The sequence below is a fragment of the Macaca mulatta genome, chromosome 17, assembly GCF_049350105.2.
Source record: "Macaca mulatta isolate MMU2019108-1 chromosome 17, T2T-MMU8v2.0, whole genome shotgun sequence".
Taxonomy (NCBI): Eukaryota; Metazoa; Chordata; class Mammalia; order Primates; family Cercopithecidae; genus Macaca; species Macaca mulatta.
Genome location: NC_133422.1, coordinates 12403059 through 12422949, shown reverse-complemented (window position 1 = coordinate 12422949; position 19891 = coordinate 12403059). Strand labels below are relative to the sequence as shown.

Below are 19891 nucleotides of genomic sequence, written 5' to 3'. Positions count from 1 at the left end.
AATAGACCTGAAAACTGAGACAGCTAAAATTTATGCTATTTTTAGAATAAAAAGTGTTGCAATGACTGAGAGCTGATCAGGTTTCCTGGAACAGCAAAATATATGGTAATTAAATAGCAAAAGCAGTTTAGGAAACAATTTTTGTAATTGCCAAATGACAATACAATAGATACCACAGAGAAGCTCAGACTCTTAGAAGTCAATTTGTCAAGCTTCCTACTAATCATTGTAATTACTTGCTTTTCCCTATCTTTCTAAATCTATTCCCATCTCATATTTTTGACTAATTTACTATATCTGCATTTGTATCTACATTTGTATACAGCAACCACACAATCAAGTCTGCATAATAACCAGCTAACAACACGATGACAAGACCAAATGAGCACATACCAATATTAACCTTGAATGTAAACACATTAAATGCCTCAATTAAAAGATGCACTGTGGTCAGTTGGTTAAAGAAGCAAGGCCCAACTGTATGCTGTCTACAAGAGACTCATTTCATATACAACAACACTGATAGGGTCAAAATAAAGCGATGGAGAAAAATCTAACAAGCAAACAGAAAACAGAAAAAAGCAGGGGTTGCTATTCTAATTTCAGACAAAACAGGCTTTAAACCAATAATGATAAAGAAGAGCATTACATATTGATAAAGGGTTCAATTAAACAAGAAAACCTAACTATCCTAAAAATATATGCATCCAACAAAGAAACACACAGATTCATAAAGCAAGTTCTTAGAGACTTATGAAGAGACATAGATAATGACACAATAATAGTGGGAGGCTTTAATACTACACTGACGGAATTACATTATTGGGACAGACATCTAACAAAGATACTCAGGACCTAAACTCAGCATTTGACCAAACGGGCGTAACAGACATCCACAGAACTCTCCATTCAAAACAACGGAATGTACATTCTTCTCATATGCACATGGCACATACTCTAAAATTGACCACATAATAAGCCATAACAATCTTCGCAAACTTTTAAGATGTGATTCACCACATAATGATGACCACATATGTTGAAGTTGACAGCCAAATCAAGAACACAATATCAGCTGGGCACGGTGGCTCAGCCTATAATCCCAGCACTTTGGAAGGCCAAGGCGGGTGGATGGCTTGAGCCCAGGAGTTCAAGACCAGCCTGGCCAACAAGGTAAAACCCCATCTCTACTAAAAATACAAAAAATTAGCCAGGCATGGTGGCATGTGCTTGTAGTCCCAGTTACTCAGGAGGCTGAGACAAGAGAATTGCTTGTACCCAGGAGGCAAAGATTGCAGTGAGCCGAGATTGTGCTACTGCACTCCAGCCCGGGTGACACAGCCAGACTCTGTCTTAAAAAAAAAGAAAAAATACACACACACACACACACACACACACACACACACACACACCACAATTCCATTCATAATAGCCACAAAAAGAATACCTAGGAATACAGCAACCCAGGGTGCTGAAAGATCTCCACAAAAAGAATTACAAAACACTGCTCAAAGAAACCACAGATGACACAAACAAATGGAAAATAATTCTATGTTCATGGATAGGAAGAATCAATATTACTAAAAAGGCCAGGCTGTCCAAAGAGCAATTTACTAAATGAAAAGCTATTCCTATCAAACTACCAAGGACATTCTTCACAAAATTAGAAAAAAAACATTTTAAAATGTCTGTGGAACCAAAAAGGACCCCAAACAGCCAAGGCAATCCTAAGCAAAAAAAAAAAAAAGAAAAAAAAAGAAAGAAAAAAAAAACAAAGCTGAAGACATCACATTACCCAACTTTAAAGTATACTACAAGGCTATACTAACCAAAACAGCATGGTACTGGTACAAAAACAGACACACAGAACAATGGAACATAATAGAAAGTCCAGAAATAATGCTGCACACCTACAACCATCTGATCTTCAACAAAACCACAAAAACAAGCAATGAGGAAAGGACTCCCTATTCAATAAATGGTGCTGGGATAACTAGCTAGTCATACGCAGAAGACTGAAACTGGACCCTTTCCTCAAACCATATACAAAAATCAACTCATGATGGATTAAAGACTTAAATGTAAAACCTTAAACTATAAAAACCCTGGAAGATAACCTAGGAAACACCATTCTGGACATAAGACCTGGCAAAGATTCCATGATGAAGATGCCAAAATCAACTGCAACAAAAACAAAAATTGACAAATGAGACCTAATTAAACTAAAAAGCTTCTGTACAGCAAAAACAGTTAAGAGACAACCTACAGAGTGGGAGAAAATATTTGCAAACCATACATCAAACAAAGGTCTAATATTAAGAATGTATAAAGAACTTAAACATTTAACAAGCAAAAAACAACCCCATTAAAAAGAAGGCAGGCCGGACGTGGTGGCTCATGCCCGTAATCCCAGTACTTTGGGAGGCCGAGGTGGGCAGATCACAAGGTCAGGAGTTTGAGACCAGCCCAGTCAACGTGGTAAAACCACTCTACTAATACAAAAATTAGCCGGGCGTGGTGATGGGCGCCTGTGATAAAAATTACTGGGGAGGCTGAGGTAGTAGAATCACTTGAACCTGAGAGACAGAGGTTGCAGTGAGCCAAGATTGCACCACTGCACTCCAGCCTGAGCAGCAGTGCAAAACTCCGTCAAAAAAAAAAAAAAAAAAAAAAGAGGGAAAAGAACATGAAGAGACATTTTTCAAAAGAAGATATACGTATGGCCAACGTGCATATGAAAAACTGCTCAACATCACTGATTAGAGAAATGCAAATCAAAACCACAATGAGATATCATCTCACACCAGTCAGAATGACTACAGATAAAAAGTAAAAAAAAAAAAAAAACAGATGCTAACAAGGTTGCAGAGAAAAGGGAATGCTGATACATTACTGGTGGGAATATAAATTAGTTCAGCCATTGTGGAAAACAGTTTGGCAATTTCTCAAAGAACTGAAAACAGAACTACCATTTGACCCAGCAACCCCATTATTGGGTATATACCCAAAGGAATATAAATCATTCTACCATAAAGACACATGTATGCGTATGTTCATAGCAGCAGTATTCACAATAGTAAAGACATGGAATCAACCTAAATGCCAATCAACAGTAGAATAGATAAAGAAAATATTCCATATACACCATGCAATATTATACAGCCATAAAAAAGAATGAGATCATGTCCTGTGCAGCAACATGGATGCCACTGGAAGCCATTATCCTAAGCAAACAAACACAGGAAGAGAAAACCAAATAGCGCATGTTCTCATTTATCATTGGGAACTAAACATTGAGTACATATGAACACAAAGAAGAGAACAGACACCAGCATCTTCTTGAGGGTGGAGGGTGGGAGGAGGGTGAGGATCGGAAAACTACCTATGGGGAACCATACTTATACCTGGGTGACAAAATAATCTGTACACCAAACCCTCATGACATGCAATTTACCTATATAACAAACCTGCAAATGTACCCTTGAACCTAAAATAAAATTAAAAAAAAAAAAAAAAAGATTACTTAAAACAAGTTACTTTAATAGCAATACTGTGGAAAATATGTTCTCTATGAATGAACCCTTGCTGGATTGCTGAAAGAGTATACATGCCATATGGACTCTATGTGGCGACGGAAAGACAACAGTCACTTATAACCTCACCAATTACTGCCTAAACATGAAGCCAACTGTATAAAAGGGGTTTGCTGATGACAACAACAAACTGAAAGTGGAAAAGTAAGGCTCAAATATCACAATTTTCTAACATGCATACAACACTACTATAGACAAAATACATACACATATATATGAACCTGACGCTGATCAAAACGAAGTGAAATCTCCTAAATATTTAGAAAGCACCCTCAAAGTCAATAATTTTTAAGTACTGTCCTCCAAAAAGAAAAAAGAAGCATTTAGAATAAGACTCAAAAATTCATAAGAAAAACCAAATACTTACAATTTTTCAGCTAGGGAATAATGCAAAAAGACCCTAATTTCAGCTCTTTTACAGTCTTTTCATAAATTGTCCCGTTACAAACAGAACAGATATGTAGCTATTCTTTAGGGAGAACTTTTCGTTACCCCCAAAGCCCTGAAATAGGTCCTTGATTATGCAAACTGAAAGATCCCCAAGAGGCAAGTTAGACTTCCTCCTCATGAGAATGCCAACAAGACATCTAGTACGGGAAAGCCACAGCCACCATCAAACAAATGGAATCATTCCTTAAACCAATTAAGCATCTCCATATGAGAAATTCACATTTAGAAATCAAGCTAGTACCTGGGTATACAATTACATGGACCAGCCAATCTTACAATTCAATTCCACCTTTAAATGACAAATATTGCCCTCTACCTCCCTCATCCTAAGATTCTTTTACCAATCAAAATTTAAAACAAGCATGCCCAAAACAGGTTGCACATTCTCTACCTGAATTTTGGTAGACTTGATCAAATAAGCACATTTCTCACTTCAATTATCAAGAACTCCATGAGTCTAAGAACCATGCCTGGGTTTTTTCACCACTGTAAATCCAGCTCCTGACACATAAGTAACAGCAAGACTTATTAAGTGAAATAAACATAAATTGTCTGCCATTTTTTCACACTGTGGATTAATAATCTTTCTATGGACTCATTTTCTAATCCATAGTTTCCACAATTTTTTTTTTTCTTTCTGAGAGTCTCGCTGTGTCGGCCAGACTGGAGTGCAGTGGCACAATCACTGCATCCTCCACCTCCCGGGTTCAAGTGATTCTCCTGTCTCAGCCTCCACAGCAGCTGGGGTTACACGCATGTGCCACCACACCTGGCTAATCTTTGTATTTTGAGTAGAGACGAGGTTTCACCATGTTGGTCAGGCTGGTTTCCAACTCCTGACCTCAGGTGATCCGCCTACTTCAGCTTCCCAAAGTACTGGGATTACAGGTGTGAGCCACCACACCCGGCCTCCACAATTATCTTTTATTGTTGCTGTTTTTAATTCCTACCTGACCTGACTTATAAACATTCAGTATCTTTTGCACGATTCCAATTACTTCATGTTTTCTACCAGCATTTTCCTAAAAAGATTACTCGTGCTATTCCCCTTCTCATCTTTTAAAGATTTGCACTTACATAGTTTTACTTACAACTACTGTAACCAAGAAATACATGCCTTTTGTATCTTTCCATTAAAACTTTGTTCACTGATTTTTTTTTTTTTTTTTTTTAAATAGAGACAGGGTCTCACTCAGCTCAGACTGGAATGCAGTGGTGCTGTTTAGGCTCACTGCAATCTCCGCCCCCTGGGGGCTCAAGCACTCCTCCCACCTCAGCCTCCCAGGTAGTTAGGGGATTACAAGTGTACAGCACCACACAAGGCTTTTTGTTTGTTTGTTTGTTTGTTTTTTAAGTAGAGGCAAGGCCTTGCTATGTTGCCCAAGCTGGTCTCAAACCCATGAACTCAAGTAATCTTCCTGCCTCAGCCTCCCAAAGTACTGGGATTACAGGCCTGAGTCACTGCGCCTGGCCTGCATTTTCTTCATAACAATTTATATCACACCTTCCATTAAATAAATTAGGATTATATATTACAAACTCATGTTTATACTAGGTATTGTCTTTTAAATAATGGCCATGGTCTTCAATATGGATTTTCGAAAGTAAAAAGGAATTGCCTCCAAAATTATAATGAAAGAAACAGAGCTAATGATAACATAATATAAAAAAAGTATACACTGTTTTAATCTACTTCTTAACCTCAAGACCAGAGAGTTTTTCAAAAATATGTTCTAAAAAAACCCATAAGTTTAGCAAAAGATTACTGTAGCTAATGTCAAAGTGTCCAAGGAAATCATCTAAATACCTTAACTCCTATTTTAGCTAGAAAGATAAATAAAAGTATCAGTCAATCTTGGAGTTATTTAAATCAGTACTTGCCTTTAGTTTATCAGGGGATGTGTAAGGAGCTTCAGGAGCATAAATCCTGAAAATATCAGCAAGGCAGCAGGCCACCAGTAAGCGAACATCTTTATCAGGATGCTTGAGAAAAAAATCTGAAGCAAGATGTAAAGCTAGGTTTAAATAAAGCTCCTTTTCTTCTTCAGAGTCCTGGTCCATATCCATAAAAGTTTTCACAACCATCTATACAAAAATAAAAAAATCAAATAATGAAATGTTCCATGTAAAACTACAGCCATGTGAAATAAAGGTCATATTAATTGCTAAGGTTAACTTCAAATGAATATACTTTCATTTTTCTGCAGAAAGTCTCTACTTGAGAGAACACAATCCTCCTAAAACTACAAAGTAAACTTTAAAATATTTACTAAAATATTTTTTCATTTACCCAAAATATCTGCTAACCAGATTTTTAAAGTTTAAATTGCCCTTATGTAGTAGTCATCATTGGAAGAATTCCAACAGAATATTTGTGGAAACTTCTGGTCTCACTTGTACAACTGGACTAAAAGGATAAGTCCTTAAGAATACCATCTTTTTTAAAAATAATATTTCTAACCCTTTCATGAGAAGAAAAAGTATATGCCTAAAGAAAACCCTAAGATGACAATTTAATTTTCCATTTAAGCCATTAAACCACTCCAGTCACATGGTTTTAAGAAAGGATGTCAAAGATGCATCCCTAAACACTGAAAAGTTACTATGAAGTATCTACCATAGCATCCAACAAAATATTTCTTGTGCAGCAGTAAAAGAGAATATGATATGGATAATTCATTAATTCAGTGGCACATGTGAGTTAAGCCAAAGGAAGCTAAAAGAAATGGTTCTTTTTTCAAAAAGACTTCTATAAAAGGTGAATAGAAAATAGAATGGTACACCATGAATTCTGAGAAGAGCTTTCTCTGATTTCAAAATTAGTAATTACAATGATGATCTCAGTCTGCACTATTCCTACTTCAGATGAAACAAAATTGCCTAACTTGATAGGAACTGACATTTAAATACAACTCCAACGGAAAGGTGAGCATCCAGCATCCACTAGGTGGTGCTGCAAATACTAGGCAACAAGTGTGGCTGGCCACAAGGTATCAATGCTAAATGTCTTGGTCCTTTATGCAGCAAGGATTTCCACTTGCCATCCAGCTAGACTTCTGAATAATAAATGGCTCAATTTCTACTGAATTCTCAGAGAAGCTGTGGAAAACACTGTTCCTCACAGAGCAAACTCTCAGTTCTATTATGCCAGATACCAGAACCAACCCCATCTCTACAAAAACCAACAGTAGACTAACGCTTCCAACCTTGTACTACATTTAGATTAAGGGTATGATGTCCAGGTCTTTTAACTTTTTTATTTTATCACTTTTAAGATTTATGCTTTGATTACCTATGTGTTTAGGAAAAACCACAAAGGGTAAAAAAGAACTGTGTGCATGGAACTGTTTATTTCTGTAGATCTCTTAACAAAAGATAAGAGATTAAACATATTTTGAATAAAATGTTACAGGAAAAAAATAAATTTTATAAACAGTGTCACCTTACATGTTAACAAATTGTTATATGTATAAAACTTACTTGGGTATTTGTATATATCATCCCACATAATTTTTTTATATTTTTCTAAGAAGGAGGACGCTAAAAATAGGAAGTATAAATTACGAAAATAAATGAGAAAAGTGGATTGCTGCCAGACATAAATGTCTACAAAATAATGAAAGCCTATTACAAACACTAAATATGAGTACTCAGGCAATCATTCCAACAACAATAACCACAAAGTTTTGTTCAAGGTTCAGAAAATGGGAATTCCTCTCTACTGTCTACAACTCAAATACTGTTATATAACTCATTAATAACTCATGAGTCCTCCAAATTAGAAAAGAAATCTGAGAAAATAACATCTCTAAAAGACACTAATGCTAATCAGTTTAAGTGCAGGCTCTGAGTTCAAGATTAGTTTTTCAACAAACAACAGGAATGCTCATTTATTCTTAGTATAAACAAATACAAGGTAATAAATGTATTAGTTTCTCAAAAAATGCAACAGGTCAAGAGAAGGTAAATATATAGAAAATAAAGCATGTCATATACAGAAGGGATTTATAGCTTGACTATTCTTAATAAAATATACACCGGTTCCCAACTAGATAAAATATCCACCTATTAGTAAATTTAATCTGCTCAAAGATGATTTTCCTTTGAATAAACATCTGATGTCTGACAATCTAATACTTTAGGTATAAATATATATGCACAATATTAAGACTTTATGTGAAATTTATGACAGCATTAGCATCTTTTTCTCCTTATAAAAATTGCTATACACCATGTAGCAATAAAGAAGAGTATTTGTTTTTAAGGCCCTGGATCTTCAATGATTAATTTAGGAACATTTTTCAGCCCTGACATCCAGGTAAATAACAATATATCAAGGAATATAAATATCTAGGTAGACACAACCTCGATCAGAAATGCTCAAAAATAAAAACCATCTAACTGATAGACCAACTTAACATTCTCCTTGGACACTATGCTCCTTTATCCATTTTAACAATTACAGAGATTACCGCCACCCTAAAGGAAAAGGTGAAAATATTATTCAAATACATATGAAGAGGCCCTAGCCTCATCCACAGAAGTTCACCAACAATCTTGATTCATTACTATATGTCAGAAGCAAAGGAAGAAGCTAAAAGTGAAGCCCTTTGACCTACTTTGAAAATAACTTATAAGTAGTACACAGCCTAATTACTCAGTATAAAGATTTAAAACTCCATTAAAGTGGTTGTCTTTAGAAACCATATAGGAGAAAGGAGACAACTTTGTATAGACAATAAGGAATATGAGTATTGTAGACTTGTTCTTTATACCCAAATATAGAAGATCCTAGAAAATCTAAGCTTCACCTTTCTAACTGCTGTCCCATTAATCACAGCCAAATCCCCACTGTTCCTTATATACTCTATTCCCTTAGATCTTTTCTACGCCATTTGCTGCTTTGCTTTGCTTTTTCAAGTTACCCTAACAAGATCTATTATAGCCCCATGTGATTTCCACAAGGGACCTCTGCCCTACACAGATGTCCAAAAGAACATAATTTTACTTACCTTTAATCGTCTCACCATCTCCTCTTTAGATATTTTATCTGAGATTTCCTTGACCCCAGGCGGGTATGTAATTTTTCCATCATTGGTCCTAGTCTTTGAATGAGCCATGACAGAAATATTTCTACCCCTAAAACAAGAAAACTATTAGATGCAAACCAAAAAATAGATACAAACATTCTTAACAAACATAAATGGTAACCTTCCCCACCAACCAAAATTTATTGAACATTTCCCAAAATTATTTTTAGAAAACAAAACTTATTTTTACTTTCATTTCCTCAGTGGCAAGCTTTGTTATTTGCCCTAACCCTCCAACTAAAAATAATAATAGTAAGCTAGAGAAAAAGAATAAAAAATAAATACTTTTTAAAAGCACCACAAAGTACTCAAACTAAAACCTAAGAGAAAACAGGAATCCAGGGAAGTAAGTGGGAACAACTGGGACATTATAGCTACTTACACTCTGAAAGCATCTGTCAATTCTGATAAATGTGGGATTCAGTTTTGATGGTCTTATAGGGCCAGGGGAACAGAAGAGTATCTGCACCTATCAAGGCAGACAGTCAAAGAGGAAACTCTCCTGACATTAATGTAGGCCACCACCCTACCCAAAGAAGATATACCTGCAAAGGAGAAGGTAAACTAGAAATGAACACCTCCTTCCCCAGCCCCACCTGCCTAGAGGGAACCGCTGAGAAGGCTGCTTTGGTGCCAAACAGAGAAGGGCAACACGAATACAGGGAAGGAATAGGTAATTAGTTTTGGCCATGTGCCTGCACACTTGTTGGGGCTGACATGACCTAAGTGGCCCAGAGAATCTCAAAACATGCACCCAAGAGACTCCCGGTTAATACAGTCGCAAGCACCTAACATAAGTAAATCCAAGTCCTGCCTAGAGAAGGGTGCCTTCATCCTAAATATCAAAGAATCTCCACTATGATGCTTCTAGAACAATGAGCAGTATCAAGTCAAAAATAACCAAGCAACTATGAGGGAGAACCAGCAGAAATACCAGATAACAGAAACAGACTCACAATTTTTGATAGTATAACTATCAAAGATTGTAGAACTATTATAATCTTAAAGAAATAAAAGACAATTCCAAAAATATCTACAGGAAACAAAAAAAATTATAAAGACTAAACTAGAAGATTTTTTTAAAATAGAACTTCTAAAAATGAAAAAATACAATTACTGAAATTGAAAACTCAACAGGTCAATGTATTCGCAGATATGAAAAACCATTAACGGCCAGGTGGGACTGCTCACGCCTGTAATCCCAGCACTTTTGGAAGCTGAGGCAGGCAGATCACTTGAGCTCCAAAGTTTAAGACCAGCCTGGGCAACATGGCAAAACTCTATCTCTACAAAAAATACAAAAATCAGCCAGGCGTGGTGGCACACCCCTGTAGTCCCAGCTACTCAGGAGGCTGCAGTAGAACTGCTTGAACTCAGGAGGTGGTGGCTGCAGTGAGCTGAGATTGCGCCACTGCATTCCACCTGCATCAAAAAAAAAAAAAATGAAGTGAAAGAAAGGTCAGAAGAAATTATCCGGAGTGCAACACAGTGAAACATACAACTGAAATACCTAAGGATAGAAAGGCCTAAATGTAGCCTACAATTCATGGAAGTTATAGAGGGAGAAGAATGAGAGATTCATTCATGGGATTCATGAGAGTACCAGAAGGACTAGATTGAAGCAGAGGTCAAATACCTACAGAGAATATCATAAAATACCAACCTACAACATCACACACCAGGACCTATCATGGGGGGGGTGGGGGAGGGATTGCATTGGGAGTTATACCTGATGTAAATGACGGGTTGACGGGTGCTGACGAGTTGATGGGTGCAGCACACCAACATGGCACAAGTATACATATCTAACAAACCTGCACGTTATGCACATGTACCCTAGAACTTAAAGTATAATAATAATTAAAAAAAAGAAAAAAAGAAAAAAAATACCAACCTACAAATTCAATAAGCCCAACAGGATTAAATTTAAAATAATCATAACTCCAGAAAACAAAATTTAGAGCACACACAGTACCTTGAAAGGAATAGCATATAAACTAACAGGTGACTTCTCAACATCAACAACATAAGCCAGAAGACAGCAAAATGTTATCTTCAAAGCGGAGAAAGAATATAATTGCAAATCTAAAGTTTACAACCAAGGAGTATAATTTTTAAGTACAGAGTAAAACAAGGACAAATTAGCCAAATGAAAACTAAGAGGTGTATTTATATATAAAGTACCTACAACATTGTTTAGCACACACTAAGTACTATATGTGTATGTAATATACACAATCAGGTTAAAAGAAAAAGATTTTAAATTTCAATATAAACACCTTAAAAGACAATGAAAAATGTGGATACATGTTGAAAGTAAAAGGATGGAAAAATATGTCATGCAAACACTAAAACCAGTTAAGCTAAACATCAAGTTAAAAAAAAAAAAAAGATAAATAGGCCCCAGATTCACTCTGTGGTATTTACTCAATAGAAACGTATAGTTTGTCCACCATAAGACATATAAAAAAATGTTCACAGCAATACCATTCAGTTGCCAAAACAGAAAACACAATGACCATCAACACTAGAATTAATAGCAACTTGTAGTATAGTCACACAATGGGAGCAAAAAAAAAAAAAAAAAAAAACCAGCCATGAGAGTGAATAAACCATTGCCTCACACAATAATACGGATTAACATTACAAACATCTGGATGGGCATGATGGTTCACACCTGTAATCCCAGCATTTGGGAAGGCTAAGGCAGGTGGATCACTCGAGCCCAGGAGTTCAAGAACAGCCTGGGCAATACAGTGAGACCTCAACTTTACAAAAAATAAAGATAAATTAGCCAAGCCTGGTGGTGTGCACCTGTGGTCCCAGCTACCCGGGAAGCTGAGGTGAAAATCCTGCTTAAGCCCAGGAAGTCAAAGCCACAGTAAGCCAAGATCACACCACTGCACTCAAGCTTGAGTGACAGAGCAGACGCCGTCTCAACACACACCACACACCCACACACGCACCCACACACACACCAAAGTGAAAGAAGCCAGACAAAAAACACTACATAAGAGTATGATTACATTTTTATAAGCTCAAAAACAGAGAAACCTAATCTATGATGGTAAAAGTCAGGACAGTGATGTTTTGGGGGACAAACGTTAACGGAAGGAGGGGTGAAAAGACACTTCGGAGATGCTAGTTACAAAAGTATTTTCACTTTGTGTAAAGTCATAGAGCTAAAGACATAGTTTTGCACTTTTCTGAATGTATGTTACACTTCAACAAAAAGTTTAACAAAACAGATAACAAGAAAAGCTCCAGACATTTAAATTTTTTAAAGCACTTCTTAATAATCAATGAATCAAAAGAAAACAAGCGTAGGATCAACAAAGTCAAAAAATCACAGGCCAATCTTATAAATTTGATAATATAACATTTGAAAATGTAGATAAAACTGAGAAACTACACCTTATTACCAAAACTAACTCAAGAAAGAAAAAAAGAAAAAAGAAAAAAAGATTAAGAAAAAAAAATCAATCAACAGATCTTTCCACAAGGAAAAATATCCAAGTCTAGATGGCTTTACTAGTGAGTCCTGCCAAATAAAGGAAGAAATATTTCCCATGTCATACAAATAGTTCCAAGAAATGAAAAACAAGGGAATCCTTCCCAACTAATTTTAAGCAACTAATTAGCATAACTCTGACAACAAAACCCAACAAGAACAATCACAGGCCAGGCACAATGGCTCCTGTCTGTGATCCCAGCACTTTGGGAGGCTGAGGCAGGAAGACTGCTTAAAGCCAGGAGTTCAATACCAGTCAGGGCAACAAAGCGAGACCTTGCCTCTACAAAAAAATTAAAATGAATAAAAAATTAGCCAAGCTGAGGTGACAGGATCACTCGAGCCCAGGAGTTCAAGGATGCAGTGAGCTATGAGTGCGCCACTGAACTCCAGCCTAGGCAACAGAGTGAGAGTCCATATCTGAAACAAGGAAAACAGAAAAGAACAATCACAGAAAATAAATCACAGACAAATCTTAATCATAAATGCAAAACTCCTAAACAAAACATTAGGAAACCAAATGCAGCAATATATTCTTAAGTGTTTATCCTGGGAAGGCAAGGTTAAATTCATCACAGCAACAGGCTTAAAAAGAAAATCACATTTAAATTATATACTAAACTGATTTTTTTCAAATCTCAATAAATTAAGAAAAATTTGGTAAAATTCAACAACTCATGACTGTAAAACAAAAACGAAACAAGAAACAAGTTTAGTAAACTAAGAACTGGGTGAAAGTTTCCTTTATCTGAGAAGAGTAGGGTGCTATAAACACCCTACAGCATAAATAATGTTTATTGACAATCCACTGAAAGCTTTGTGTTCAGGAACTACAGGAACATACCTACTATCGTCACTTTTTTAAAAATTTGACACTGCAATAAAGATGCTAATCAACAAAGAAGGTGAAGAAAAAGAAATAAAGAGTATAAGGATTTAAAATGAACCAGTCATTATTCACAGATGATATGTTTATGTACATAAAAACTTCAAAAGGATTTACAGATAAAACATGTGAATTATTAAGACTGAGTTTAGCAAGGATGAAAAGTAAAAACATCAATATATAGATGTTCCTCAACTTACAATAAGGTTAGGTCCCAATAAACCCACTGTAAATTTAAAATATCAATAAGCCAAAAGTGCATTTCTATCATATGTCAAGAAGCATACCAAATGTGTACTGCTTTCACACCATCATAAAGTCAAAAAATTGTAAGCCAAACCATCATAAGTCAGGGACATCCAGAACAAGCATAAGTCACCAACAGGTAACAACAGGTAACACAAATACTTAATGGTAAAAGACTAAATGCTTCCCCTTTAAGATCAGAAACAAAGAAAGGATGTCTACTCCCAGCACTTTTATTCAACATAATGCTAGAAGCCCTAGGCAGCACACAAAGAAACAGAAAATAAAAAGCATACATATTGGAAAAGAAACTGCCCCTACATCCAGACAACATGATTGTCTACAAAGAAGATGCCAAAGGAATCTACAAAAAATAAACTACTAGTTAGTTCATCAAGGTTGCAGGATACAAGATTAACATCCAAAAATCTGTGTTCCTCCCGTACACAGTCATACATCACTTAATGATGGGGTACATTCTGATAAGTATGTTATTGGGAAATTTTATTGTTGTGCAAACATCATACAGTGTACTTACACAAACCTAAATGGAACCGACTACTACATACCTAGGCTATATGGTATGGCCTATTGCTCCAAGGCTACAAACCTGTACAGCATGTTACTATACTGAACACTGTAAGCAACCATAACACAATGGTAAGTATTTGTGTATCTAAATATATCTAAACATAGAAAAGGTACAGTACAAATACAGTATTGTAAGTTTATGGAACCACCATTATATGCAGTCCGTCACTGACAGAAAAGTTGTGTGGTACGCAACTGTACATGAAAAAAAGTGGTAGGGATGATGGTTAGGAAAGAACAGAGAGAATACAATAAAAAGTTCAGAAGACACTTCCATATCTATGTCTTTTAAAAAGGACACTGTACCTATATTTCACACCATACGCAAAATGAATTCCAGGTACAGTAACAACCTAAATATAGAGGCAAAGTGTTAAAAGCTTTTAGAATATGATACAAGAGAATAGCTGCATGACTTCAGGTTAGGAAAAACACTATCTAGCAAGAACCAAGTTCATAGTTACATTCCTTCAACCAAAGAAGATACTCAGCAAATGCCTAGGACAAAGCACTCCAGGGAAAGATTGATAAATTTGATAGGCTTCTCTTCCACTGAGTCTGGAGTGGAAGAAAGTCTCTCTGCCTTATCTCAGAGACAAAAGCTGTTCATCATTCATAAAAACAAATACATGAATATGGCCACAGACCACAGAGTGACCCTGTAAAATATACTCATCCATGTAGTCAAAAATTCATCAAGCACCTCATATGCAGAACACAACAGCAGAAACTACAGAGCAAAACGAGTAAAATGGGTCTCAAAATCCATGAAGAGAAACAGACATTCCCCTAAATAAGTGAATCACAGTTGATTCTGAAATTATCCTAACAGAAATAAACAACAAGCTTGGGAAAAATAAGACTGAAAGAAACACCACTTCTGTTAAGTGGACAGGGGTAAAGTTGTAATAATATAGAGAATAAAAAGACAGAAAAAAACATTCTGAATAAATCTCAGAGAGCAAATTTCAGTTACTGTCCCAGAAGTGTGACTGAAGGAGAAGGTGGAAGGAAGTAAAAGGAGCTAAGACGGAAAAAATAAGAGATAATAAAGAGGGAGGTTATTCAATTTGCACTTCAGTCTTATAAACAGCATTGTAAGGAAAGGTTTGAAACACCTCTGTGAATATACACAGGTTGTTTTTCCTCCAGTAAAACATACTGGCCCTTGTCTACTAAGCAAACTCTATAGACCTTAAAGTCTCATTTTAACTTTTCCTGACCTCAATCAGGCAGGGCTAGGCTCCTCCCCTACAGCTAGTCACACTTTGAATCTACTACAATTAGCACTGATCACATTGTATCTATTGTACTTATTTCTGTCTTTGTCTCTCCCACTAGACTGTAAGCTCCTTAAGAAAAGTAGAGTATAACATTTACGCTAGCATCTATCACATATAATAGCTACTATTAGTAGTAGGCACTCAGGAAATACTGAATGAATGACCAGAACTATTCAAAGAAATTACGGTTACAACAAAAAGTAGAGCTAGACATAGGAGAAATTAAAATTAGTTAGAAAACTACTGCAAAATTCCAAGAAAGAAGTAACGAGGAACTGACTGTAGGCAATGACTACAAAACAAGAAAATGATTCAAAGACTTATGAATGATTATACCAGAGAAGCAGAAGATGATTATAAGATTCAAAACCTTTGTTCCTAGAAAGCCATTTATTTAAATATTTATTGAGAATTTACTTGGTGCGATATACTAAGTACTAAGGACGCAATGATGAGCAAATGTACAAGAAAGAGCTCTGCCCTCATTGTAATGGAGATGGGGGAAACCCCAGAGAGAGATTAAGTCTTGAGAGAAATAAACTTTGCTCTAGAAGGCAACTGTAGATTATACATCTAAAGTTCCAGAAAAAAGGTCTAAAATGAGAAAATATTTTAGAACCATTTATTGTTCATGCTTTATGGGTTTACAAGAGGAGTAAAGAAAATGGGTAGGGTGAGCTGAGATACCAACACTAAATCTTAATGAAATACCTATAGTGATGGGGGTGGTGGGAGCCCACAGGGGAGATAAAGAAGGAAAACAAAAGAAAGTCAAGAAAACGACTTTAGAAAAATTAGAGTAAATGTTACAAAAATCTAGGGAAAAAATGTTTGAAAATGAAGGGGTGATATATAGTGATACTACAAAAACCTAGGCAAAAAAAGTTTGAAGATGGAGGGGTGATATATAGTGATGATTACCCTTGGTGAAAACATACAAAATGACCTCAGCAAATACTCTCTTGAACTTGACAGGATGACCTTTGAGAAAAAAGTGTCCAGAAAATGATGGGAATGAATACCAAATTACGAGATAAGAAAAAGGTGAAAAGAAAAAAGAGGAAGCAGAAAAGGAGCAATGCAGAAGAAGAGGGTATCATTAAGTCAATGAAAAACAGGTATTGATACAGAGTTGCTCCTTAAACAGAAAGTCAAATAAATGATCTGACATATAATAGTTCCCTTCATCTTTGGGGAATCTCAACTATTTACCATTAAGGTAGAGTAAACAAAAAATGAAAAATAACTGCACTTCGAAAATAGTTATATAAAACTGACCTGTATCAGACTCCATTTTATAAACTATGGTACATTACAGAACAATGTGCTGATTTATCAATTTCTCCATTTAAAAAATACAAAATTTAAATTTACCACCATTTTACAGTAAAACTATAACCTAGAATTTCCCTTCTTTCAAAGGGTTATTTGAAACAAGCATTTTCAGAAAACAGTTCAGTTCAAAAATTATATGTATATTATTATATTTACATTTTTATGTTCAGTATGAACAGTAAGCATAAGAAAATATTCTAATACTAGGCCACGCACAGTGGCTCACACCTGTAATCTCAGCACTTTGGGAGGCCAAAGTGGGCAGATCACCTGAGGTCAGGAGTTCGAGACCAGCCAGGACAACATGGCGAAACCCCGTCTCTACTAAATATACAAATATTAGCTGGGCATGGTAGCGCATGCCTGTAGTCCCAGAGATACTCAGGAGGCTGAGGCCGGAGACTCACTTGAACCCGGGAGGTGGAGGTTGCAGTGAGCTGAGATCATGCCATTGCACTCCAGCATGGGTGACAGAGCAAGATTCCATCTCAAAAAAAAAAGAAAAGAAAATATTCTAATACTAAAGATTTTTTTTAAAGTTCAAATAAAATGATCATTAAAGGAAATATATGAGAATCTTTTAATCACACTGAGTACCAGGAAGAAAAATCAATGAAATATTCATTCTTTAATATTATCAGACGTAAATCAATATTCATAAATGTAACGAAACAAGAGACTGTAGTAAAAAACATGTAAGATATTTTCACTGAATGGAAAAGGAAAACAAAGTACTGACTAAAGAGCAAGAGCAGCCATAAAAATAAGCAATCCTATTTTTTAGTTGATTTAGGCATCCAAATCAACAAATAAAGACCAGCATCTGCCAGTTTCATGTTGATTTTTCTTAAAAATTCACAGTGTGACATTAAATTCACAGCCACAGAAATCAAATCAAATCACTACTAGAATCCGTACTTGGCCATGTTAATTAAAAGCTGTTTTTCCTTCTGGGATTTTACTCCAGGTTTGAGGTGGAATTCAAAGGAAAACATAAGATTTTGTGAAGAGTCTGATATAACTGCAGAAGGCAGTCTTCTCCACAACTGCTACCTCTTACAACCAGCAGATGGTGCCCTCCATAAAGACAACTCTTTAGTACACAATAATTAAACAGTCTAAAAAGTTAGGCTTATTCTTGTTGAGGGACAACGAAAAATCTAAAGGGAGTTTTTCCTAAGAGACAAGAGACTAAGTAAATTATGCTATTCTCCCCTAAGCATATAACTTGAAGGCCATATTTACATATTTTCCAATTGTTTAAACAAAAAGCTGCTTTTTTCAACATACAATTTTTTGACTAATCTACCATGCAGCTTGAATTAATCTTTATTAATTCAAAATCAGTGTATTTATGTTATTCCTTATTTGTTCTGATAAAACAGAGTAACGGTGAATACTTTAGGAAGTTCTTTTAGAAACTGGACCCTTTCTCTGAATACATATTTTTCCTAATGTTTATTTGTAAAGGGCAAACATGGTCACTTGCCTATATCATTTTTTAAGAATCATCAATGTTATGGACAGTAAAGTTTAACTGGCTCAAACAGAAAAGGAGCCCCAGGCCCTGGAATATCTCAACCTGCATCAGTTTCTAACAGCACAGAAAGTGTTCTGTTAAATCTCTTTCAAGTAATTATTGTGTATTAATAGTGATAATATCTCTCATTTATTGAATGATTAGTATTTCTCTGGTCAGTAGTCAACTCAATATCCCATTGTGGGGGGTGGGGGAACAGATAAAATTACAAATTTTTCTATTCACGTCAAATCTCCAAAACACATTCTTGCACAACGACCCCCCCCCGCCCCCACTTAGACTGCTGCTTCTTCATTGAGAAAACAGAAGCGCCATGAAACAGAAACTTCCTCAGCCTCTTATCACCCAATTTACATGCCTATGTACATTTGCACCCATTCCCTCCCTTCTCTCCTTCCCCCTTCCTTCCTTCCCTCCCTCTTTCCTAATACCAGAAAGGAAATAGCCCTCCTCACATCACAACACTAGCCCCTTCATAAGCACACAAAATCCCATCCTCTACTCAGAGACTTTTATTTGATTAGTTATCTCCTTTTCCCCCTGTACCAGCATCCTCTATGTCTACTAGATACTTTCTCTCAGCATTCAAATATATTCTGTTATTGGATGGATGGAAGGCATTCAGGCAGAAAGGGAAAGAAAATACAACATACCTGCTTAGACTACAAATACCTCCCCGGCCTCAGCTATTGTCCTCTATCCCAAATTACCTTCACAGACAAGCTTCTCAAAGAGTAATCTATACTATCTACTTTCAATTCCCATTCACTATCCATACTAATCTAGTCTAGCTTCCAAACAGTTCCCCACCCCCACACTCCGCCCCATCAGCAAAATCCTTTTGCTGCAGTCACTGTAGCAGATTGCAAAAAATGACAACAAATTTTTCCATTCCTTGTATCTACATCCTTACAATCTGACTTTGTTGCTCCTCCCATCAAGAAATGAAAGTGTTTTTTCAGACCTAGAATCTGAGATGGTGTTATGACTCTTTGGGCAACGGGACATTGAGAAGTTTAGTGTTTGCGCTCTGGGTTAGCTTACCTACTGCTCTTGGAATTCTGCTATGGAGATGTCAGCAAGTCCAAGCTACCCCAATAGAATATTAGAACCTATATGCACAGAGGCACACTGTCCCCGCCGTGGTCATCATGAACAAGCCAGCCCTAGTCAAATCACCAGGTGACCAGAGGCACATCTGTAGATGCATAAGCAACCCCAGCTAAAATCAGCTAAGCCTTGCCCAGATCAGTAGAACCACCCAGATAAGCCAAACCCAAATTGCCAATATACACAATTGGGAACAGTTTTTTTCAGTAATTAAGTCTTTGGGTGATTTGTTATGCAGTAAAAGCTAACTAAAAGT

At 36.2% G+C, this 19891-nt stretch overlaps 1 protein-coding gene across 8 annotated transcripts in view; it reads right to left on the bottom strand.

Moving 5' to 3' along the window:
• Positions 1–19891, bottom strand: part of PDS5B (PDS5 cohesin associated factor B) — a 189311-nt gene that overhangs the window by 119970 nt on the left and 49450 nt on the right. For all 8 annotated transcript variants that reach the window (XM_015120857.3, XM_015120858.3, XM_015120861.3 and 5 more), the window contains exons 2-3: positions 9056–9182; positions 5925–6128 (exon numbers count right to left, since the gene is read on the bottom strand). In XM_015120857.3, coding sequence (XP_014976343.1) covers positions 5925–6128; positions 9056–9163 — 312 coding nt within the window. In that variant the 5' untranslated portion in view covers positions 9164–9182. The remainder of the gene's footprint in view (positions 1–5924; positions 6129–9055; positions 9183–19891) is intronic.